The 26,530-nt window shown below is 43.2% G+C and overlaps 1 protein-coding gene across 2 annotated transcripts in view; it reads right to left on the reverse strand.

The window, feature by feature from the left end:
* Positions 1 to 26,530, reverse strand: part of NBAS (NBAS subunit of NRZ tethering complex) — a 253,645-nt gene that overhangs the window by 140,328 nt on the left and 86,787 nt on the right. For both annotated transcript variants that reach the window (XM_053666925.1, XM_037151717.2), the window contains exons 22-28: positions 23,333 to 23,416; positions 19,672 to 19,825; positions 16,495 to 16,680; positions 14,640 to 14,813; positions 7,194 to 7,327; positions 2,956 to 3,018; positions 748 to 870 (exon numbers count right to left, since the gene is read on the reverse strand). In XM_053666925.1, the coding sequence (XP_053522900.1) occupies positions 748 to 870; positions 2,956 to 3,018; positions 7,194 to 7,327; positions 14,640 to 14,813; positions 16,495 to 16,680; positions 19,672 to 19,825; positions 23,333 to 23,416 (918 nt within the window). The remainder of the gene's footprint in view (positions 1 to 747; positions 871 to 2,955; positions 3,019 to 7,193; positions 7,328 to 14,639; positions 14,814 to 16,494; positions 16,681 to 19,671; positions 19,826 to 23,332; positions 23,417 to 26,530) is intronic.

Raw genomic sequence — 26,530 nt, forward strand, 5'->3', positions numbered from 1 at the left:
GTGGAGCAACTGGAGCCCTCCTGCAGGAGTGGCTCAAAAATAAAACGGCGCCAGCACTGGGGAAGACGGCTCGGTAGTTTCCTGAAGCGTCACCCGCCCACCCACCACATGATCCTGCCGTTCCACTCTTCGGATTCATCCAGAAGAAAGTGCATGTCCGTGCAAAGACTGGTACATCCAACTCACAGCTGTATATTTTTAAAAACCGAAACTCAAAACAACCCAGACGTCCTTTGCTCAAACTGTATAAATACATGCCATAAATCCATACAATGAAATACTATTGAGCAAGTAAAATGGAATAGATCACTGAACCATAATATAACATGGATGATTCACAAAATATTTATGCTGAGTGAAAGAAGCTGACTTTCCCCCACCCCCCAAAAAGTGTGTACATATGATTCCTTTTAAATTCTAGGAAACGCAAAGTAATATATAAGGACAAAAAAGTAGGTCAGTGGTAGCCTAGAGAAGGAAAAGTTTTGATGGGAAGAGACAGAGGGAGGGAATTATAAAGGGGCAAGGGCAAACTTTCAGAAGTTATGGGTATGTTTATTATCTTGAACGTAATGATGGTTTGTTTCATGGGTACATATGTACACCAAAACTTATCAAATTCTACTCTTTAAATATGTTCAATTTATTATGGGTCATTTAAAACTCAATGAAGTAAAAAAAAAAAGACGAAAAAGAGCTGTACTTATTTTTAATCACATGCAAGTATCAATTAATTTTGTTACTCACTTCCGCCCGGTGTGCCTGGTCAACCTGACCATCAGCTTGTGTGCCTCCTCTGAGCTGGACCGAGTGTTTCTCACAAACGAAACTGGCTTCTCAAGTCCATGTTTCTCCAGAAGCTCTGACACGCTGTAAGCGAAAGCAAACTTTTTTAAAGTCTTGGAACCAGACAAAGAACGTTGAAATATCTTAAATATGTAAGTAGCAGTCAGGTTTTTACTATTAAAAAAAGCAACACATAGGCAACCAAATTTTATATATTACATTAATTCTCAGCAAAAAATTCTAATAATTACATATCAAATCTTATTTCCCTTACTGACTTTTATTACAATATAAGTAACACATTCTTTTTTTTTTTTTAAAAAAAGCATGGCATGTCTTTACTTCCAAATCTTTTAGTATAATTTTCCTGTCCTCTAAAAGCCTCCAAGTTGGTAAAATAAGCCAAATCTATCATTTCAATACCCAGCTTTAACTCTTAACAATCCTACTGAGTATTTGTTACAGCAAAGCTGCTAGAAAAGCAATAAGCAAAGCATTTCATAGTTGGAAAACCACACAAATTTCATAAGGCTCAATCTCCCTCAAGAATCCATTCTATAAAAATACAAAAAATATGTCACAAGCTCCCTTGGTCTCATATGAATCTTCTTGAGAGATCCCACTCCATAACCAGCAGTATGACGCCCCCCTGGGCTGCCTCACCAAATCGCAAGTCCATGAACTGACTACTACTGGGCTCTCAGAAACGCTGGCTAGTGTTCTACAACTCTTCATACATAATGGCAAGGACAGGGTCCTGTCACCTGCCATTATGTATGTTAAAACATTTATCACCTATTAATGTCTGAGATGGAACAGGAATAAAAAGTTCTTATGTTACAAGGTCAGCAAATTGAACTCAACAGTAAAGACCTAGCACCACCCAGAACCCACAGGACATTACTGTCCGAGAGGCACCAAGAACACATGACTGCGAAGGGCACCTGCGGGTGAAGCTGCACACAGTGGGGAATGAACTGCACCTGCAGGCACAGCTGCACACAGCGGGGAATGAACCATTTATTGCACCTGCGCTCTGTGAGGTAGCGCCCCCCCAGCATCACCAGGGAGACAGAGGCAACCATGCAGATTTATAAGACATGAATATATACTGACTTAGCCCAGTAAACTTTGCTTAAACTATGCTCAGTTTTTCAGGGAGATTGAGGAAAGGAGAGACACAAGCCAACCTATTATAAGAAAAGCTTGATTTATTAAACATTCAAGAAAAAAACTGTATAACTTTCAGAACACAGTAAAAAAAATCAGGCAATAATAAACAGAGGCCCTGAGAAAATTAAACAGTTAATTCTTCTTTAAACTCACATATTATGGTACACAAAAACATAATGTTTCCTTAAATAAAACTCAAAAATATCTTTATACTGAAGTCCTTTAATTTGAATGAAAAAAATTCTAAGTAGTAGATTCCAAATTATTATACTTTATTATACATATTATTACTACAAAACAATGTTATTATCTATAATTTCTATAATTACATACTGGAAGAACAAAGTTTATCATTCCTAAAATTTTATTTTTAATACAAATACTTAAAAATTACACACAAGCACAATTATGTACACATATAAAAATAAATACTAGTAAACAATATTAGACTTCCTAAATGGCAATTAGGAAATTTCCAACTCCTTAAGAGACAATTTTCTTTTTCATTTTGACAGTTAAAGAAATTACTACAGTTACTTAAAAGTTCTGGTGTAGTTTGCTATAATCCAGATACTCAGGCAAATGCATTGACCCCAAAAATAAAAGTAGGAAGTATAATAAATACTGCTTGCTGATAAATGCAATAATTACTAAAGGAACTTTTTTGTAAACCTACTATGTGTGAAGTACTTTAAATGCTTAATTGAATGTTAACTCCACAATCTCAAGAGTTAGAGATTAGGACAGAGGTTAGGGAAACCCAACTGACAGTGTCTAGATTTGAACTCAAGCTTACTGGTTTTGAAAGTCCATAATCTTATTACTCTAGCAGTTTGTAAAATAAGCTAGCGGTGCATTTGTAATTAAGGAGATTCACCCACAAAAGAATCACCCACACACAAGATCAAATTGGGTAAAAACTACTAGGCATTTTAGAGTAATGTTTCCTGGAAAAACCTCCTTAATCAACACAGAGCCACAGACTGTCCTCCTCACCTGAGAATCTGTTCCAGTTGGTCCACCATGTCATGCAGAGCTGTAGTGACCTCTGTGTTATGACTAAAGAATTAAGAAAAATAAATTAAGGTTCAATTCTAGTAGTAGCTTTCAAAGTCAAATTCAAAAATCACTGAAGTGAAAAAAAGAAATGATGTTTCTCTTGTACTAAATATATCACAATTTTACACTGTATGGGTAAAAATTGTCTCATCTCCTGAACTCATTCTGCCTCTTTCATATCTCCAGAGAGTAAGATAAAACATAATGGAGTAGAACAATATTCTCTACTATAGATTAGCAAGGAATGGGCAACTATTTTCTAAAGAACTGTGAGTTCAGTTCTGCTAAAAGACAAAAAAGAATTATAAATCAATTGTACTCTTTTTTTTTAAGAAGGTAAGAGGAGACCATCATTTATTTCTGTTCCTTTAGCCAACAGAACAGATGAGGAGGCCTGACTCTGCAGGACGGCTCTGCCCCAGGCCCGTCGCAGCCCCTGTGATGCCTCAGGGGCTTCCCACTAAAGTTCTAACACTGGGGACTTCAGACCATCATTGCCTCTGCATCCACCTGAGGAACCAGGGAGAAGTAGAGTCCTTATATAAAAAGCGAGACCGTTCTGAGGAAGCAAGTAGACAGGGGACTAAGAGAAAACATTATCACGAAAAAGATCATAAACTAATGAAAATGTGCTCACAGGGGAGACCTAGTGCAGCACAGCAGACACACAAGTGAAGGCAGGGGTTCGGCAGAAAAGTCGAGCAACTGCTATAAAAGTCCGCTTCCACCCTGTCAACCACGGAGGGACGCTCAACAGAGAACCACGGCACCGATCCCACTGAACTCCAGCAAGACTGGAGCATTTTCTTAACAAAGAGACCAAATAAAAATCTTTGTCTGGACTTGGACAATTAAAAATGACCTTCCTTGAAGACAAAAGCCTCATTATTTTACAAACCATCAATGTGTCCTGATCTAATCTAGTTGGCAGTTATGTACTGCATTTTATAAAGATTATACTACCTTTTTAAACCAAATTTTAGGCCTTGCACTAGAGTAATAAATTAGGGTATATTCCACTTAACATCTTTCAAAAAAAAATAATTTGTCAGAGCTAATTTCCATTAACATACTCATTCAGGAATAATAAATTTTAAATTATCAGTTTATAGCTCTACAATGAACATTTGTCATTGATTTTCAAGAAGACAATGTTCTTCCTTTGTGAACTGACATCCACAGACATGAAGACAAAAGATGTCTTTCAGCCAGATGGAACATGCTGCCCAGGTAAGATGCACAAAACTTTAATTGAATTTAGTAAGTGACTGGTTCATATCCTAAATGGCAAAAAAATATATCATTTGCTATTTGATAAGTAACAAGCATTTAAGCACTGAAATAAACAACCAATCAGTGGGGAAAATATAAATGGACAAACTGACAAAAGGAACAAAGAGAACCACAGAATATATTCTGAAGCCCTATACTTTGTAATGAATGGGCTAGTTCACAATTGCACATTATTTTAAAACTTATAATTGTGAAAGAAATGGAACAAAAGAGCAGCAAGGTTCTTTGTGTGTTTACAAAAAAAAAAACCCCTGTTAAATCAGAATTCATTCATCTTAAGCCCCAAAAACCCCTCGGCCTCACAGACACAGAAGAGGCGCTTTTTGGCCTGCATACTCTTTGAAAACAAACATACTAATTTCCTGTCATGTCCACATAAGAATGTTATTTTAATACGCTTATCCTACTGATACCATGACTATCTCACTGTCGGCAACTTATTGTTTAAAAATTAATAGATAAGCTTATGCTTAATTTGATCTTGCTGAAACTCTAATACACCTATTTTTTAAAATTTTACATGTTGGTTGGAAGCCATTGCTCCTACCCAGCTGACTCAGGGACGACAGAGGCGGCCTCCTGCTGACACAGGCAAAGTCGAGAAGAAAAAAAACATTACATGAAATGATGAGTGTCTGCTCTTTCAGAAGAAGGTATTCAGGGATGGGGCAGGGGAGGCAGCCAGGGCTGTTTACGAATTACCCGATCTCCTGACTTCAGCCACTTCCTGCATTGTTTTATAGTTAATGCCTGGAAGGGGGTTATGTCCCTGCAGATGCCCTGACTCCAGAACAGGACCTCTCTGTCCCCACTAATTTGTTTTCCTCTCTGGCGATGACTTTTCAAAGTGAAAAGACCAGTTGACTCTTATAATAGCTCCCATTCTGCATTTACCTGGCTGTTTTTTTCATGATGCTGTTTAACTTGTTCCCCTAAAAATCAGTTCAAAGCACTGATTCGGTTCAGGGTAAACAATTCTGCTTCCGACTGAATCTCACCAGGAGACACACAGCACCCAGCTGTCTGCAGTCTCAGTGATGCTGTGTTCGGTAACTTGACTAAAGGTTTACAAAGGTAAGTTCCTCTTTGAAATTACAAAAATATAAATACAAAAACTTCTTTGTGAAACCTTTCACCCGATTTTAGCATCATTAATAACTGCTTGAAACTATTATTTCACTGTGCATTGCAAAACTGGTTTCTATCGTTTACTTCACACACACACACACACACACACACACACCCTCTCCTTGGAAGGAAAAGAGGCAGAGAGGGAAAAAGAGATACAGAGGATAAAAAATGGGCAAAGAGAAAAAACGGAGCATGAGGAGGCACATGCTCTGAAAACAGAGCCCTAGATATGTGTCCAAATATCTAGTTTTGCAAATGAAGAAACTGAGGACCAGAGAAGTTAAGTGACTCAGTCCAAGTCAAAACGGCCTGGAACCAGGCCCACTGAGTTTTCCTTCAGTGCTCTTCCCCGTGGGTGTTAACTTCTCCAGATGTTAAATTCATCTTATCTACTAGATTTGAAAGCGTGATTAAAGGAATAAATGCTGCCTGATTTCCAAAAGGAAAATATAAATCTGATTTACATGCAACTAAATGATCCAAAGGAATGTTACATAAATTTCTGTTTAAACATAAACCCTTTAAACATAAGTTAAAAATTATGTAAATTTATTCCTCAAGAAATTAAAAATAGAACTATCACATGAGCTAGCAATTCCACTTCTGGGTGCACAGACAGACGAAGGGAACGGAATCGCTGTGCAGAAGGAGGACCTGCACCTCCGTGTCACTGCAGCAGTCACAGCAGCGAAGACGCAGAAACGACCTGTGTTTGCCCACAGACAGTGGGTAAAGAGAACGTGTGTGTGACATGCATATGTACACACATATATGCACATATACAGTGTGCGAGATGTACCTCACAATGGAATGTTATCTATCCATTAAAGAGAAAATCCTGCCACTGCAGCATCGCTGGACCCTGAGGGCATTATGCTAAGGGAAATAAGCCAGACATACACTGTAGGATCTCACTTATAGGTAGAATTTGAGAGAAAACAGGACTAAACGCATAGACAAAAGATCAGATGCGTGGCCACCAGAAGCAGGGAACAGGAGGCTGGGTGACCAGATGGCAGTGGTCAGGAAATGCAAATCCCTGGTTATGAGTGAGTACAGTACCGGGGATGCAACGCACGATGTGAGGATGGCGTCCACCCCACCACACGTTAGGGTTTAACAGTGTTCACAGGGTCGATCCTAACGGAGCTCATCACCAGGAAGAAAACGTTTGCTTTTCTCTCTTCTTCTCTATTCACACGCTGTGATGAAGGTTAACTAAACTTATTACAGTAATCATTTCACAATATATGCAAGTCAAGTCATTATGCTCTACACCTCAAACATGTATGGTGCTGATGCCAATTATATCTCAATAAAACTGAAATACGATAAATTACATATATATATGAATACAGACTACTTAAAGGAATTACTGTAGGCAACTGCCAAGAATAAACAAGTCATAAAAGAACGACAATTACCCCACAAATACAGGAACTGGTTAGTTAGAAACACAGCTTAAAACAAAGGCATTATCATTGTCAATACACTTTAGGTAATATTTTTTGTTGTGGTGGTAGTGCTGTTTTTTAATAGATAACTAATTACAAGGTTCACAAAATGATAGTGACTCCCCAGATACTGCTATAAAAATTTATCTATAGGCAAGAGACGTGCAGACTATTTCCTTTTCTTCTTTATATTGTTTGTCCTCCCAAAGTTCTCTGCGGTGAACCTTCAGGGAAGCGACAGACGCATCCTAACTGAGAGCGTAAGGACACAGCAGGCTGGCACGCGCGGCGTCTTACCCATATCCCCTCTGGGGCAGACACTCCAGGATGTCATAGCAAAGGGAGAGCTGGTCACTGCGTTCGCAGCTGTAGACGCACTCCAGGGCCACCGCCATCAGCTGGTCCTGGTCAGGAATAATTTTTTGCTGCAGCTACAGAAAATAGAGCACACTGTTCTAAATGTCAATAGATTTCCAGTCACTTTTTTCATTTCTCAGGATCACTGTCAATAGAATATTAAATAGCTTAATTAGTCAGCTGCAGAAACAAATCTTGGTATTTCCTCAGTTGACAGACTTTGGAGATCTCTAATAATTCTAAATGAAATCACATTTAAATTATAGAATCAGCTAGAAAAGATAATGTGTACCCATATGTTTTGAATCTGCTAAAAGCAGTCTTCCATTTATAACCTATTCAAGATAGAAGAGACACAGTGAATTAAAAAGGAAACTCATTAAGAACATTTTAAAACCTAAAACCAAATTTTGTGCATTTCAATTACAAAAATATCTAAAATCCCTAATATTCAGAGATGTTTGAGCCTACTATTTTTTAAGGTGCATAATATATTAGTCGTTTAACTAAACGGTACTGACATTCTACCCAAAAGTAGCCACATGCAGAAAGATGGCTGCTTTAGGTCACTTTCTATACAGGACACACCACTTTCCACTGCAAAGCACAGATTCCAATCTGAAGAGTATTTCTGGGAAATAAAATAACAGTTGCGGCTTGTTTTTCTCATCCATAAAGCTGGGATTTCAACAGCAACTTCCTAATAAAGAGCATGGTTGTGTGGATTAGATAAATTAATACATGGATTAGATAAATTAATAAATTAATGCTTATATTAATAACACAAGCATGTAGAATGCTTATTACCACCACCACAACCAAAATGGAAGTTTCCAACTATTTTCTCAGAGACCCTTCCAACAACAAAGTCAGGTTCAGATACTCCCACTAACAGATCCAGTTTCCAACATCTGAGGAGAAAACAGGACAAGACTGGAGGGGCACTGCCACACAGCAATGTTTTCTGGCAAAAAAATCACATCCGTGGATGCAAAGAAGAAACATTCCAGGTTATCACAGAAGTAAAGTTTTTCTTTGAAGTAGTTGAGTTAGCCTGGCTGGTGTATCTCAGTGGATTGAGCACAGGCCTGCGAACCAAAGGATCACAGTTCGATTCCCAGTCAGGGCACATGCCTGGGTTGCAGGCCAGTTCCCAGCAGAGGACGCACGAGAGGCAACCATACATTGATTCCCTCTCTCCTTCCCTTCCCCTCTAAAGATAAATAAATAAAATCTTAGAAACTAGTTGAGTTAAAAAGGATTCATATACCTTTCTTTAAGGTGTTAAGGTAAATATATATATCATTAATGTGGCAAAAAGCTGTCCAAGGTTGCAAAGGGACAACTAGTGAAATAGGGATGTATAATAAAAATCCTATTAAAATAGCTAACTTTTCCTGATTTCTTATGTGCCAGGTATTAGTTCAGAAATCCTCAGAGCAATCCAGTAAGGTCAGCACTGGCACAGCTTCTATCTTACGTAACGGGACCAGGAAGGCAAAGAGCGGCCGGGCTGGGCTCACAGGCAGGCAGATGGCTCTGGGCTGACCCGGAGCAGCACCGGCTCTCACAGTCCCTGAGAAGAACCTCACTGACAGGGGTTCTTCTGTTTGAGACTGAGGGAAAAGACGATCATAAGCATCTTAGATGCAGTAAGAAAACACCCCAGGACGACAAAAATGTGAACCCAGTTTCACTGGAGGAACAATTTAGGAAACCAGCTGAAACAGACGCCAAAGTCCCTGCCATACCCCCGCCCCGACTCCCACCACCACCTCCCTGCTTCCTGCCTGCCCCTCCCTGAGTCGTTAAAGTGTTGTTTGAAAGTCAATGTCCTAGCACCCATATTTTATTGTAACTGGACCACATCTTCTGCTGAAAACACTGCGTAGGCCTTCAACACGAAAGATCAAGAGCAAACTTTTTGCCTTGCCTTTACCTAACCAGGCAAATGGTCAGACCATGCCTCGCCTCACTCCTACCTGGAACGCCTTCTCCAGAACTTAGTCCTCCCCTATTTAAAACCCCCAGAAACCCAGCGTTAGCCCCATGTGAGGTCGGCGGGACTCGCCCAGCCCGGCGTCTGCGTCTCCAGGCTCTTGCATGTGCTCAGCAAGCACCAGCCCAGCGAGGAAACCACCCCGGCTCTCCTGCATGGCCTGAACTTTCTCCTCGCTGTGCTTCTGTTGTTGTTGCTCCCTTCTTATGCCAATCAGAACATCTATCTTAATATCACACAATCTACTGAGTACGTGAACCACAACACTCATATTTTTAAGACACTTTTCATTCTGGCCTGTTAGACTCCCTACAGATGTAACTTAACACCACACGGCATACGACAGAGACACGTTGTCTTGCTTCATCATTTTGGGGGGTGAGTATTAAACCATCACTGGCTCCACCTCGAACTAATACAAGACAGCGCATCCAGGACTTTCTAAGAAGTCAATGGAAGGAGTCTTCCCCACCACGCACGGTCGATTATTTTCTATACTGCATAGCAAGGAAAAAATGTAAAAAATACAAACAACAATTTAAAGTCTTAAAATTATGTACTACAGACAACTAAAAAAAGAATAACAGATGGTAAGATACTTGGAAAACCCCAGAGAATCAACCAATAAAAAAATTAATTCTTGATTTTTTCCGTCTCATTTATTTCACTTAGCATGACATTCTCAAAGTCAAGAACCATATGATTTCACTCATGAGGGATATAAAACAGAAAGCAACAATCGAACTAACAAGACAAACAAAAAACCCACAGACACAGGGGACAGCATGGTGGGCGACCAGAGGGAAAGTGGGGTGAGTAGGACAAGCGGAAGGGGAAGCAGGTCAAATGTAGTGACGGCTGACCTTGGCTGTGAACACACCATCGAAATCCAGATGACGTGTTATAGATTGGTACACCTGAAACTTATAAAATCTCATTCACCAATGTCGCCCTAATAAATTTAATTAAAAATGTAAAAACTAGTAAAATTCCAAATACAAAATTAACATACAAAATCAATACATTTCAAACACAAATAATAAACTGAGAAAATTACAGCAGCGATAACTTCATTTATAATAGAAAACAGAGAAAAATTAAATGTTTAGAAATAAACTTATATGCAAGGAAAATTTTAAACACTCCTGAAAGACAACAAAAGAGACAAACAAATGAATAATACCCCCTCTTCCTGAATAGGATGACTAAACATTACAAAGATACTGACCTCATCACAGTAATTTACACAATCACAATAAAAACACTGACAAGCTGTAAGCTATTTTATAGAATTATACAAGCTGATACTGAAGTTCTGATGGGAAAGCAAACATAAAAGGGAAAAAAAGCAACCATGGGAAAAAAATGACAAAGCAACACTACCTTTACCAGACTAAAAAATGCTAAAATACTGAAACAGTGTGGTGCTAGTGTATGGACAGACAAAAAGACCATTAGAACAATACAGAAACTCTAGACCACAAACAAATGAAAATTTGGTATAGCTCAAAGACAGCATCTCAGATAAGTCAGGTGAAGATAAATTTTTTAATAAATCGTGCTGGGATAACGAGGGAGCCAATTGGGAAAATATAAAATTACTCCGTATCTCTCATATCATATAAAGGAATAAATTCCAAATAGATGAAAGATCTAACTTAAAAATAAAGCCATAAAGCACTAGAAGGAAACATGAGTGAATATTTCTTTAACCCTGGAGTAAGAAAGGCTTCCTCATATTTACTCAAAATACAGATGCAATCAAAGGAAAGACTGATGAATTTGACTATGCAAAAAGAAAAAGGTGATTTTGTACAACATAATCCACCATAAACAAAGTCAAAAGACAACCTACAAACAAGGAGAAAAATCTGCAATATATATTGCAGAAAAAGGAATGAATACACACTAATGTATATGAGTGTCTAAATAAATAAACAAGGCACAAAGGAACAAAAATCCAAATGAAAACTAAGGAAAAGGCAGGAGTGAACAATTCACCACCAAGAGATGGTGCCCCTGAAACATACGGCAAAATATTCCAATCCAGTCACAATTAGAGAAATGCAGTAGTTAAAGGAGCCCGGCCACCTAAGTCCCACTTCAACCTCACCCCTCTGAAGGACTTCATCTTCTGTCTCAAGGAGGTGTTAAAACCCACACCCCGGGGCTTTCCACAGGGAAACCCAACCCCACCAGCCACTGTCCCTTCCCAGGAGTATTTCTTAGACTCCCACCTCCCTCTCTGCTTGGAGTGGAGAGATTTCCTTGACGTTCTCATCCGTTCAGCTACGTGGGTTACAGATTTTTTTTTAAATAACCAAATGAGCCCATCTAAGTATTTTGCAGCAGAAAGGTTTTTAGATTATGTACTAAACAATGTAGCCAAAAACAAAAATTTTATTTCCACCTTCGTGCTTTTCTGAGTTTTCTAGGTATCTAGAGTAAGCATTAAATAAGAAAAAGTCACTGTAAAGCTAAAACTGCCCACTGAGTCACATGATCAGAAAAGCACTGCAAACCTGCACCTGAGAGACCAGGGCACGTGGTGAACTCCCGCCGACAGCGGCGCCCCACCCGGGCACCCCAGCGGAGCCGCTGGGGACACCGCCCCACACCTATTCCAGGACCCCCAGCCCCCCAATTCTGCTCTGTTAAATATCTGGGTTGGGCCTGGAAAACCATGTTTTATTAGAAAATTCACGTAACCTGACCCACTGATGCATTCAAAGTGTACTAACTAGAACAGAAGGCAAGGAACCATATGAGAAGGAATATTTTATTCCCGTCATCTCTACCCAGTTTCACTTTCCAAAGGCAGATTCAAGCAAAGACTTAAAGCCAGAGATGAGTGCTCAAAGATGCTGTAAAAGCCAAGGGAAGTTTGAAGCTCATGAGAATGTAAAAATGACTAATCTGTATTTGTACTCTTGTTCCTGATTATACACTCCCGTCTTCCTAAGACAGGATTCTCCTTCCCTGCTCCGTGAGCATTAGGCTCAGCCTGGACTTCCTCTGGCCTGTGACGTGTGAGAGGAGTAACCTGCACCGTTCAGAACTAACACCTGAAGAGCCACCGTGAGGTTCTACTTCGTTCTTTCTCTCGTGCCAGGGGAGGGGCTGCTCTTTCGGCCCGAAGCCTGGAGTGAACGGGACCTGGCACGCAGCCAAGGCCCGGCCGCCGCCTACATGACACCTGTGAGGAGTGGGCACTGGCTGCTGTAGGCTACTAAGATTCAGGGGTCATTTGTTAATGCAGCATAACTTGGCCTTGGCTGACGGACACAGGACTCCACGGTTCCTGCTGTATTACTAACGCTACTCTGCGCAGGATCCACGGCAGGTCCCCGACACGTTCTTTTTGTAAACAATCAAGTAAAATAAAAGCAGCGCTCGAAGCACAAGCCTAGGAAAGCAAATAAATGTAATCAAGTCATCTTAAGCACCAGAATAAAACCCAGTATCACTCATTCCTTCACTCATCCATTCACTTACCAAACATTTGCTCTTTACAAGTCACCGCGTTAGTCCCTGTCATAAATACACAAGACACAGGGAACGTCCACAGGAAACAAAGGGAGGGAGAGTCAGGCCTGAGAACAAATCACTACAGCCCAGTATAGACGGGTTATTACAGAGACGGTCCAAGACCTGTCGCATCACAGGTAAGGCGCGGAAGGTTCCACAGGTGAGGGAGTCTTGGGGAGCTGGGCCGTGAAGGACAGGTATTTTTTGGATGCAGGAAGGGGTTAGTGAGAACACAAGAGGCCTGAGAAGTGCAGAGCCAGGACCGGGTGCCTTTGCGGAGGGCAGGGGGGCTGAGCGGCAGCCTGGGGCAGACCGCACAGAGCCTCCCAGGGTGCTCTGAGAGCCCGGCCTTACCCTACAGGCCAGCGTAAGCCACTGGAGGTTTTCCACAGACCGTGACACAAACAGACTTGTGTAGCAGAAAGGTAACAATGGAGAAATAGAGAAGTTGGATTGGGGAAAAAATGCCTAGCAACACCATTGTTCTCTCCTTTGATGTTTACATATTTCAAATGGCTATGTTTTATTCAAAAGGCACATGCTAAATTGCCAAGTAAAACAACAAAAAAACTGACTACATACAAAGGATTTATAAGACTCTGTAAGGAAGAAGTATCACAAACAAGATTACTGACAAGAATTTCAAGTCATTTTCTTTCTTCCTCATAAAACATTCATATCCAATCCGTCTTGCTTCTCACACCGTGTTCTGCTGGCACCAGCAACCCACCCACTCACAGAGAGGCAGCCAGGTTTAAAATCAGAATGCTAAGTGGGACCTGCACAGGAGGAGATGGGACTCTGTGACAGGAATGGACAGATGCATTTCTGACAGACAAGCCTTCCGGAAACCAAATCACGTGTTAGGCTAACTGAGTAACGCGTCCCTCGTACATTAAGCGTCCTGTTCTGTGACCACACACCTTGCAGGGCTGCAGACTGAAGGGAGGGAGGCGCGCAAGAGCAAGTGCACTCCATTAGAAGTCAGGGTGGGAGGGGCCTGCAGGACCCCTCCCCGAATCCCCCTCTAAGGCTCGCAACTCACTACAAAGTTCCACGCCTCCAGTGACTGTGCTGTCCTGCTCCGACCCTCCAGTGGGAAGGGAGCCACCAGCTCCTAGACCAGGAGTTATTTAGTTATCTGATTGATGACTAAATTCAGAGGTAGTTTACTTTGAAGAGTATGCAGCACTTAATGACTCACCACCAGCAAATCTAAACAACTATTTAAATCCAATAGAAATAGAAAGTTATAAATGTAATAACCTTAAGCAAGCAGAGTTATTAAGAATAATTACAAGATCTCTTTATGAGATCCTAAAGATTTTCATAAATATTTTGAAGGTCATCATGGGAAGACATCTTTTCTTCTAATACTGGTGTTACAGAAGAGCATACGGTTAAGAACGTAACTCAGATCAGAATGCTTGAACCCCAGTTCCACTGCTCACTCTGTGACCCTGGGCAAATGTGCCACCTCTGTACGTCACAGTGTCCTTTCCTGTAATACAAAATCATGAAAATACCTGCCTGTTGGGACCGTTAGAAGGAGACGGGAGTTATCACTTACCACGTGCCTGTCAACTGTGAAGTCTTTCTGGTACTGACAGTTTCCCTAGTATGATACTCAACAAACTTTGGAGTAAGTCAATTGATATCAACATAATTCTACGAACTTCCAAAACAATTTTGGGCTTAACTGTTGAAGCACTTTTCAAAAACTTAAATGACACCCATTTCCTTTTCCACTTAATGGGAATTTACCTGCAAAGCCTATTATTAAAAAATTGATAAGTAAAACCTAATTCTGTAGGTCGAAAACTGCAGATGTGTTTTAAGACGTTAGAGTTTCTGCTTACGTCTGGTTTGGAATGCTGGAATATCTTCAGGGGGAGTTTTAAGTCCTCTTTCGCTAAAGCCACCAAATACTCTTTCAACAGCGCGTTTGCCGCACCGGGGCTCTGCTTCTCACATCGATGTAGAAAGGGGACCATCCACTGGTAAGCACTTGTCACGTACTTGTCCTTGGAGCACTGAAAATATAATTTAAAAACATACACACCTTAAATTAGATCAAATACCAGACTGAAGTTCTAGAACTCCCAGATAATCGGACCGAGGCCCAAGGTAGGAGCCCAGCACTTTCCACAACGGACACTCCAGTTCGCCCCACGTGGAGACGGGGGTGGGGGGGTGAGGTGGCAAGAGCCACCTGCTGCTGGGGCTCCTGGAGCTCAGAGCGGCAACACCCCGCAGCCCCTCGCCTCGGCACCTCCAGCACTCTGGGCTCCCCCAGAGCCCAAGGCCGCTCGGGGAGACGAACACTCTTCCACCACGTCGGGAGGTCTTCCTGAGCAAAGCAAGGTTCTACCCCGCGGGTGTGGGTGTGGAGGGGGAGGGATGTGAAGAGAGAAAAAGAGAAAGAGACCACAGACAACATAAAGCGTGAAACAAAAAACACAGCAGTCGAGTGATGACCAGAGGGAAGCTGGGCGGAGGCCGGCAGAAGAGGGTAAAGGAGGGTAACCGGGGACAGAAGGAGAGCTGACTCTGGGTGGGAAACACAATACAATGTGCAGATGACGGGTTTTAGAAGAGTACACCTGAAACCTACATAATTTTATTAACCAAGGTCACCCCAATAAATTCAATGAAAATGAACAGAAGAAAGAGCGGACAGATAGGTGGGCACGGACGAAGCCGAGAAGGCAGCCGCCGGAGAACAGCCTCATCTACAAAAGCCCAGATTCTCCCCTCCTTTTCTCCCTCTTCCCTTCTGTTTTGTCCCCTCACTCCACCTTCACAAAATTACAGACAGCACACGTCACTTTACGCATCATCCCCAAATCCCACAATCCCTCTCTCAGTTACCTACAGTTCTTCAGAGGAGCCTTACATATAACACACATCAACTGCACTGGCTGGAAGATCAGAAAAGAAATTAGTAAGAGAAGAAGGGAGCGGCAGAGGGAGAGACAAAACAGGCATCGATAAGAGAAAGAAAGATGACGGGAGAGAGGGGTGAGAAAGAGAAAGGGGGATGAAAAGAACCGCAGGAAGGGAAGGGTCCCGGAGAACAGAGAGCCTCCCCGGCCCGACCCCTCCCCCCCAGGCTGCCCAAGAGCGAAGGCTAAGAGAGCTCAGGCAGCCAGCGCCTCCTGCGCCCATCACCCCTGAGTGGAAGAGGTCTCTCCGCTCCGTGGGCTCAGGAGAAACCAGGTCCTAACCTGAGGAATGTCCTTTCTCCCCGGGACGATTCCCCTAAAACCTAAGACTGGCCGGGCAGATTCTACTAAACGTACTAACCCTGAAGCCATGATGCTTCCCTCACACCACCACCCAGACTCTGAGCCACAGCAATTTTTTTTGAAGACCTTGAAATATATACATAGCTGTGAACTGTAACACAGTGAAGGATTAAACGTGAATCCTAGAATGACAGCTAGCTGAGAAATATGCCCAGCTGGGAGGGGAAAAAAAGGTTCCAAACAGATGAGTATGAACAAAGGCAAGCAGAGTACAAAGACAACCAAAATAGTTCTGGGTGCCTTCAGTATCTTATCGATAAAATTTTATACATGTTTTAAACAGTCAAGAAACTGTCCTTTATTTCCAAAGTTCTCAGGTGTGAGAGACATTCATCTCTGGATTTGAGACACACATTAATCAAAGTGCACAAGGAATAGTTTAAAAGAAAGTTAAAGTAAAACCTACACTGCTCATCAGTAACCTTAGTTTTTCAATGTCTTCCATCTGCTGGAGTTCTTTCAAGGTCAGGGTTAAGTCACAGCCGGCTTCATAGACCAGTGTTTCCAGAGTAACCAAATTATCACACAGAAGCAGCAAGCCAGGGATCCTCCGCTCCATGCCCAGCCGGACAAGTGACAACGCACAGTCAACCTAAACGGAAGGGAAACAGCAAGTCTGAGTATTGCGGCGTTGCCTTACGTCCTCAAGTAAAAGCCTCTATAGAACCTACTTCTTGTAATCAATGTATATAAAATCACATCAACAATATACATTTTTATCAAATGTATCAGAACAAACTGGTGCAAAAGAATCACATAATCTACAAGCGACTATGAAGGTAAAGATGATAAGAGAAAAACAACCATCTTAAATTCATAGGCCATTACAGTTTACAGAGCAGTTTTACATACATTTGTCTATTTAATTCCAAAGTAAATTGTGTTTTAGAATCAAATAACTGACACTTGAAATGAAAGTAGGCTCTCCTGGAACGTAAAGAATTATACCACAAACCCCAAGTCCTCACTGAATAAATCTCACCACTAGACACATTTTCCTAAGCCAACGAAAATATTTTGCTAAAGGCATTTGCAGGCACTAAGGAAAAAGAAGTCCCATATCAATTAAATTCTAAAAATGAAAAAGCTAAAACTATGTTAGATATCACTTTGATTATAGCACAAGGCACATGAAATGCCAATACATGAAATGAAGCTAAAAACTAATACCTCTATTAGAAGTGTTTTTACATAAATGAAAGAGATCCAAGAAAGAACTGAAGGGCAGCTAAGTAAAGCACCCCCAAATCACTCCATGCATTTGAGGTTCCTCCATGTTTTTTTTCTTGATTTGACAGCTCATTTCTTTTTAGCACTGAGGAATATCCCACTGTGTGGTCGTACCAATGTTTATCTATCCGCTCACCTACTAAGGGAGACCATGGGTCACCAACTGTAACAAACACAGCATCAAATGCAGGACGTTAGGAACAGAGACAAGGAGCGGGGTGGAGAAAAGGGGTGTTTGGGAACTCTGTCCTTTCTACTCCACTTTCTATACACCTGAAATTCCTCTAAAAATCAACTATTAATAAGACAAACAAGTAAATGAGAACATAGAGAAGTGTAAAAGGGATCATTTATTCCACATTTCAGCATGGCCCTTTTTCTCTTTGTGTTCCTGCTTTTTTTTTTTTTTTAAAGTCCTGAATCATGATTGAAATCTGGGTTACAAAATACTTAAACACTACAAACTGAGGAGTCACTCCTGATCTTTTGAAATAAATGCATCAGGGTGGCTGCTCAGCACTTTTTAGGATGAAAATTTTTTGAACTCTATTCCCAGCTCAAATAACAGTACTACCTAGAAATCAGCTATTCGAATATATATGTAAATACACTCACACATGTATTTCTTCTTACTCTCACAAGGCTCTATCAGGTTCAGCTAAGAAACCACAAAGTGCTCAGGCAAAACTGGTCTAAACCCTTTTCCTTGCTAGACAGAGACTCTCGTAAACTGCACGCATTTCCAGTAAATGGAGTGATACCACTGGAATCTGAAAAGATGTCTAGACACAAATCATACATTTACTTGTACAAAAATGTGCTTCTCTGGCTCACCGGAGAGCTTTCTCCATGAACTAATAGCAGGCGAGCTTCTCCTGTATTAGCAAATAAGACGCCTTTGCCTAAAGTGGCTGATGAGGACGAGAGTCACTTCCAGACGCATCTCACTGGTCCGAGACCCCAGCTCTCAGTGGAAGCAGACGTTCAGTCTGCCAGAGGCATCCGGAAACCTGAGGCCTTTCTGTCCATCACGAGAACTAGTGGGACCTGCTGACGTTAAGTGGATGGAAGCCAGGGATGCAAGAGGCCCCACAACGCGCAGGGAAGCCCACGTACTGACGTGCCCTGAGTGCTGCCTACCTTCCAAATGTCCTGGAAAACCTAGTCACAGTGACCAGAATCTGGGTCTCAACTGCACTGAATATTTGCCAAAATTCTCTTCTGTACGGTTTGATGTACACAGATTGTCCTGCAGTGTGGCTACTATACAATCAAGGGAGGATTTGTTTTGTTTTGTTAAAAAGGTTATTATGAGTTGCTCACACCCCAGAGAGCAATCTGCAGTCCTTAACTCCAGCAGTACAACACGCCTCAATCCGCAACTTCAGCTGCCTTCTTCAAAGACATTCCTCACTGATTCCTCCTCCCAGGACAGCCAGGACCCAACATTTATAGATTAATTTGTCCTGTATGTTGCCGTCAAGTCAGGGTATTAATTTTTTGGAAATCTTCCACTAAGAAGATGTCCATGATTTTCTCATCTGGATAGTGTTACAAAACTGTGACGTGAGTACAAGGACCACTTGTTCAGATTAATGCATGTTGCTCTAAGCCATTAGGGTTTGTGTGGCTGTTTATTTTTCGGGTGGGCTCGATGAGAAATGTCACACAGAGATCAGACTTTGTCCCGCTCTGTCACTGCACCCGAGCAAGCCGCTGGCTCTGGCCATTCTGTGGACCTTGTGCATCTGCCTACAGCACAGGAAAGCAGACTGTCATCCCCAGAGACCCCTTTCATCACGACAGCATGAGATTCTAAACACTTTCTACTATGGCCCTTCACCATCTTCCAAAACGTGCAAAGTCAGTCATGAACACCCCTGGCCATCCCCGCAAAAGTTAGGTCTATAATACACCCACCAGCTCTTTTATGTAAAAGAGCTGATGGGTATTTGTATTTGCTCTTTAATAAATAAAAAAGCCACAAAACTCTGTAGACAGACCGTAAGTAAACAAAAGAAGGAATAGGCCCTGGCTGGTGTAGCTCAGTGGATTGAGCACGGGCCTGTGAACCAGAGGATCGCGGTTCGATTCCCAGTCAGGGCACATGCCTGGGTTGCAGGCAGGTTCCCTGCAGGCCAGTTCCCTGCAGGGGATGCACTAGAGGCAACCATACATTGATGTTTCTCTCCCTCTCTCCTTCCTTCCCCTCTAAAGATAAATAAAATAAAAAAAAAAATTTAAAAAAAAAAGAAGGAATAGATACGGTCACCCCTCACAGACTGTCACGTGGCCGCGGCACCCCGGGCAGCACCGCTGGCCCGTGGAGCAGCAGCCGTCACTGAGCCCTCACCTGCCGAGCGCAGTGCTCTATCTCCTCTGCTCTGGCCTGGTACCAGTCCATCACCTTCTCCACCGTGAGCTGGGGCATCTGGTACCTCAGTAACTCGGGCTGCGCAGCGTACAAGAATTCGCTTTCATCTTGGAGGCTCGGCTCAACCACCATTCTGTGAAGCCCAAAAGGAACAATTAATAACTGGCTGGAATGCTGGGGAAAAGAATTGTTTCTGGGAAGGGGGGGTGTTCAGTTATAAGAAAGGAAATGTGTGTGTATACTTACAAGACATAGGGGACATTTGGCGGATGCTTAACTTATTCTCCTATTAGTTTTCCCAATTTAAAAAATCAGAGTGGACAATAAATCGAAACAACTGTGCCACAAATCCATCAAATAAGTATCAGCAAAATGCAAACCACCCTGGGATGCTTTTCTAAAACGCACGGGGTGGGGTGCCTTGGAGGGGCCGACCAAGTGGAGAGCGACCTGTGGTGACCAGCCAGGCCTGGTTATGGAAAAACACGCCCGAGGATTTACAATGCAAACATAAATTACGGAACCCTTGTTTCCCAGGTACACAAAAATGAATGGAAATAGGCCTCACTTATGCTGATAACACACCTGTAGTAGGTGTAGCAACACAGCACTACACTGGCATTTACAAAATATGGAACGAATCCACACACTGGCCATCAGGAGTGGACAAGAGACATCTAGAAGAATGTGCATTGAAATGGCATCCCAGAGATCACAAGTCATGGGGGTTTATGAGGACGATCCTGGCCTTCCATAGCCAAGGACTACAAGAGAAAAGCACACTAACTTAGAGACTGAGATATTGCAGAAACACATATGGAAAAAGGCATGTTCCATTAGGGACATCGCTGACCTCACAAAGTAAGCTGGTGGTAGGCAACAGGGGCTGGAACCAGCACCAAAGCACAAGTCCGCCACCCAAATCTGTGGACCCTGTCCGCATCAGTGAGTGAAGAGCTGTCTAAGATTCGTGTTATTCATATAAAAATGGGAATAGTAGTACGCAAGGATACGCATAATAATATAAAAGACACAGAGAACACTGGCTGGCCCAGAGCAGGCGCCTATTTGTATCTGTACTGTTTTTACTGGAGCAGTTGGCAGCTGCAGGGCACGACCAGACACAAAGCCCATAGACAATGGGGTCTCTCATCCACATGCCTCATTCACGCTCGCAGTCTGTAGTCCTCCACCTGCCAGTCTCACAACCGCCTTCAACGCTCTCCCCGAAACCTCCCTTCAGAGCTGCCCTGCTGCCCCGACTTGGAGAGACTCCGGTACAGTGTGCAGGCCTCCCCTCCCTCTGGCACGATCCGAGAGAACCTGGCCACTTGCCCCTTCGAGAGCACACTTCCCCTCCGTTCCAGTGTGCTACACTGTCCGATTTCTCTCACCTCTGGCTGCACCGTTTCAGTCCCCTCGGCTGGGAGACCCTCCTCTAGCCCACCGCTAAATAGTAGCTCTTCCAAACACGTAGTCCCACTCTCTCCTCGGTCCAAACTCTCTGGGCCCCCCTTATGACTATAAACTATAAATTAGCCCAAACCTCACAACTGCCATATTTTTACCCCTAACAAGACTTCACTCAGAGGCTCCAAACTCTTCCAATTTGCTTTCCAGACGTTTTCGGGCACTTCCACTGCCTCCAGATCAAAACTGAACCTGTCATGACCTGTGATGTCCTGCATGACCTCAGGTAACACCATTAGTGGTTTAAAAACAGAAACTTGATGATATCATGCCCTGTCTACCTTTATAGCCTGCAATCTGCTGTAAAACCGTCTAGCCTCATCCTGGTGCCCCATCTCACTTTGATTCTGCATTCTTCGACAACGTGTCTTATTTTCAGTCCCTGATGAGGGACTTGCCCTCTCTCGCTTCCAGAACACTCCCTCCTCCCATCGGCCAGACTCACCCTCCCCTGAGCAAGAGCTTATTTGTCCTTCAAACCTCGGCTTTCGAACTGCACCCCCAGGAAGCTCTCCCTGGCCCCCGCCACGCACAGGTGTCCCTGTTCCAGATTCCCAGGCCCCAGCCTTCCTTCCACCGCACTCAGGACACCGGGGCCTCATGTCTCCCAGGTGACACCCTGCTCGAGGCCAGGACTACATCGGGTTTTCCCCCTTCAGGGCACTTGAACCTGACAGAGCACAGACACTCATGGAATGACTAATGACAAGAGATGACCTGTCCTACTGAAATTCTGTATCATCTTCAAAAGCATCTTTCCCTCTGCCAAATTTTGCCTGGCTTTTCATTTTGATATTCTTGGCAGTTCCAACACAGCAACTTTTACTCACATTTGAGCTCGCCGTGCTCGGTCTGAGATGAAATGCCCTCACGCCTTTTCTCTACTTGTTAGAAGGCTAACCGGCACAGGCGGAGGAGAACTGGGAAGCACCGGGTGACGGGGCAGGTGCCCTGCAGTGCTACCTGCCCCCTCCGCCACCCACGTTGAGAGAAGGGTGGCCCACAGTATCACCACACCTTTCCCCACGACCACACCTCCCCATCAATTCCCCCCATTTTCAACTCATCTGTCCCTTTAAACTCTCATGACAACTGCTAAGTAAAGACTTCTATTAAATGCGGCTGATAAATACCATGCATGAAACTTCCACTTTACTCCCCAGAAATGGCAGTAAAAAATTTTCAAAGGGGAGTCGGCGGGGGGGGGGGGGGGGGGGGGGGGAGTGGTGGTGGGTAGGGAGGGGACTGTAAATATTCAAGGAAGAAAGAACAGAGCACAGAGAGTAAAAATAAACTAAACCATTATTTTGCCTCCTAGGATGTTCACAGATAATAGCCAGAATTTAAAGATCCAAAAATAGCTGCACAATTATGCTATTCAGAAATACGGAGTGAACACCAAACTCACCATCTAAAGAGACTGAGAGGAGCTGCTTCTCGTGAGTGGAATGTAAAGGAAGGGGAACAAAGGGCTACAGGTTTGGGCTTTTGCTTTTTTGAAAACAAGCTGTTCTGAACAGAGTTTCAGCTTTCGGAATATAAATTTTCACCAAGTGCCCAAATTTTCGGCCCCGTCTCTCCACCCCCAGGCCATGTCTGATGTCCAGGAACCTGGCGGTCCTCCAGCTCACTCCGCGAGTCCAAACAGTAAACCTCTGACCTCACGTGGGGAAAACACGAAGGGGCGCCAGTGAAGGAGTATTTACCTTAAGGCCTGGGAGGCAGAGGGAGTCAAATGTCCCTCACGGGGCCTTTCAGCCACGCCCGACCTCCCACCCTCTTCCTCGGGAGGTCGGCCTCCACATTCCAGGCTTTCCAAGGAAAATCTTACAGAAAAGAAACTGAACCAAGAACAAACTGCACGCATGCATAACAACCACCACGAAAAAGGTCTGTGTGTGTCAAACACCGAGAGCAAGTACCTCGAAATGAAAGAGCTGTGGTACCAGGATAACTTCTGTAATAAGTCCTTGGTGGTAGTTAATATTTTTTCCATTAAAACAATTTTAACCTGAGTAAAGTCAAGGTTTTTTAAAAAACGCTTCACTCAAACTCTCTCAATCAAGGCCCCCACATCAGGAAAGGGGACCCACGGCACACCCCGCCTCCACAGGGCCGTCCGCGGGCCACGCCCCCAATGACAGGAAGCCCCGCGCTGGCCCAGCCTTACCTGCAGGCCGCCTCCTCGCACCAATCTTTGTCTCGGTGCGCACGCTCACGCCAAGGGGTGATCATCAAGGCATCGCCATTGTAACTTAAATACAAAAAAAGATACGTAAGCATTTAAAATACACACTGTCTCAACGGCTATACAAGGAACATGTAGCAACAGATCTCTGTAACCTTAAATCTCCAAGATTCGTGTTTGCGGTACGTTAAGTGGTACAGCATACGACACGTAAATGGAAAACATCGAATTGTAGATCTCTCCTCTCCCACAAGACGGTTCAAAAAGAAAAGGAGAATTCAAAGAAAACCGGGAAGGAACTAAAGGATGGAGGTAGGGTTACATGTTCATCCACACTCACCAAGACGTTTACCGAGAGCCCGTGTTTCATGTTCTCGATTCCAGCACACGTGACCCCTTGCCCTCAAAACGCTCACAGTCTAACTCCCTGTGATCATAACCCCCAGCTGCACGTACATGCATCAAGCACTTCAACTGTGGCTGCTGAAACTAAGAAGGGAATTCTAATGTTTGAATTAATTTCAATTAAAATTTAAACGGCCATGTGTGACTAATGGCTACCATACTGGAATCCACAGACAGAGAGGGCAGGGAAGGGCAAAGCAAAATGATTCTGCAGACTAAAAACACCAGTGAAAAATAACAGGAGAATCGGAAAGGGACAAAGGCCTGATGAGATGCACTGAGAATGAACCACAGAGGGACGGGGAGGCAAAGACGGTGCGGCACCGACCCAACTCTGCAGAGGCTGAGCCGTGCGCTGCGGGTCGGGAGGCGGGGAAACGGAAGCATGTCTGTCTTTTCAGGAGCACGCAGCCTTGGTCACGTGACTCTTTTTGGGCGGGCATCATTTCCTTTTTGTTTTTTCTTTTGGCACACAACTTTCTAAAGTGAAGCACTTCAAACGTTATCTCTAAGGTCCCATTGGCTCTCATGACCCAAGAATCCATGAAAACAACGGAAACATTCTGAATTAAGGATGAAGACAAAAACTGTAAGAGCAAATTTCAATTGCCTTCTTTTGTGGTTCAAGAGGACATTCTCACATTTCTGAGTATCAATAGTAACTTTTTCCTAAAATTTACCAAGCCCTCAGAGAAAGAATTACACTTTTGTGTGTTATTAGGTTATGTTTTGTACTCTTATCCTACTAAGCTAATATATCATGCCTTGCACAGGAAAGAGTTCATGAATGTTTGAAAATGAGGTTGATGAACAGCGTGGTCCTCATGTAAGGGGAGAGCCACCCTGGAGGGCTGGAAGGCGGGAGGGGAAGCCCGGGAGTGGGCAGCGCTGGTCGCCAGCCCCTGCGGTATGTACCACTACTGCTGCGGGTTACCAGAGTCAAAGCCGCCAGGAGACATGCGCAAGAAGAAAGTTACCGCACCGCATTTTTAAAACACAGCATTCTGCCCCCTTTTAGCTACCGTTAAACACCATATTTTTAAAACACAGCATTCTGCCCCCTTTTAGCTACCGTTAAACACCATATTTTTAAAACACAGCATTCTGCCCCCCTTTTACCTAGTGCTAAACACCTAGCTAACTGTGTACCAGAGACACATTTCTGAAGACATCTGAGTCCAGATGTCTAAGTTTCTGACTTACACGGACGATTCTTTGAAAGGAACGCCACAATCACACCACTTCATCTGTCACCAAGTGAGAAACCACTTTATTTTCTTCCTTGTCAATAACTACTGCTTCATCCTGGACCACTGAGATGAAAATTTAAAAAGGACAATTGGAAACAATGATGACAATGCTCACTCTTCCAATACCAGAATCAATTATAGCAGTAAATTGAGGAAGTTGGAAAATCAGTAAACCTAGCGAAGTATCACTGCCTTTTCAAATTAATGCAGACACAGCTGCACAAGCTACAGAAAAATTATTCTAAAAGAATTTTAGAAAAATGTATCACAGGTCAAGATCTGTATTTGTACACGGAGTACATATCAGACACAAGGGTTATTACTAAAATGATTAGTAGTGGCACGGGACCCTCAGCAAAGTAATATTTATCTGGTACTCACAGACTAGAACGCTGTAAAATTTGTTAAAGCTCACTGAACAGAATCGGGTAAGAAAACACACCTATTTTTATCAGAACACACAACATTAACAAGCTCCACTCAGAGGCCTACTCCAAAAGGCAGGCCTGAAGAGTCCTAGGTTAATATAAAGTGATTTTGCTACATTTCCACTTTCAAGGCCAGCACAGTTTCATGTTTCTGAATGTGTTCATCACCACTGAACAGCACTGGATGGCCTGCAACCGTGACCATCTGTAACACTCACTGATCTCTTCCTATGGACCAGACACGATAAAATGCCTCTAACCTGTAAAACCTCATTTACTCCTCTTCACCCAATGATGCTGATGTTACCTTCTCACGTGGTAATGAGAAAACCTGAGGCCTAGGGTTAGCCTGTCCTCCTCACAACCAGTAAAGGGCAGAGCTGCACTTCAAACACACCACCAGGTGGTCAGCACCCGAAGCTGGCACTTCCGGCTAACGTACACTGCCGCCTCTGAAAGGACCTGGGACCGGCCTCCGGGCCCCGAACCACACACCCGGCCTCACCTGCAGCAGCCCCTCTGCCTCATACGCGAGAGCCGCCAGGTTGGATTTGTGAAGAGCGGAGAGAAGGCAATCTGTGCCTTCCCCAAATTTAACACAAACAACCCAATAAGGACCATTTACAAACATACTTACAGGGTACATTTAAATTAAGATACAAAACCAATCTCAACACCAGGAGGTTGGTGACTAGTCTAAAGAAACCAACTTCTACCAAACACAGCTTGACCTTCAAGTTTGATCATCAATGGTTATGAAAACAAACAAACAAACAAACAACCTTTCTGCTCTTTCAATTTCTCCCATGATGTTTCTATAAGGCAAATGAGTTTAAAACCAACTTCAGGAGTTTGAAATGCTTGCTATGAAAACACCACACCCTCTCTCTCATGCTACAAATGACAGCGTTTAAGAAACAAACAGAACCTCACGCCCAGCCAGGGTATGACACCCTCCAGGGCAGGATTTTTGTTTGTTTTATCTGTTGCCACATCCTCAGCACCCAAAAGAGTGCCTAGCATTTATCAGACTCTAAAATCCTATGTGTCAACTGAATTAACTAACAAACAGCATAGCAAAGATTTTTTTAAGTGAT

This window comes from Artibeus jamaicensis, unplaced genomic scaffold (genome assembly GCF_021234435.1).
Source record: "Artibeus jamaicensis isolate MK-2021 breed Jamaican fruit bat unplaced genomic scaffold, CSHL_Jam_final contig_465, whole genome shotgun sequence".
In the NCBI taxonomy this organism is placed as follows: Eukaryota; Metazoa; Chordata; class Mammalia; order Chiroptera; family Phyllostomidae; genus Artibeus; species Artibeus jamaicensis.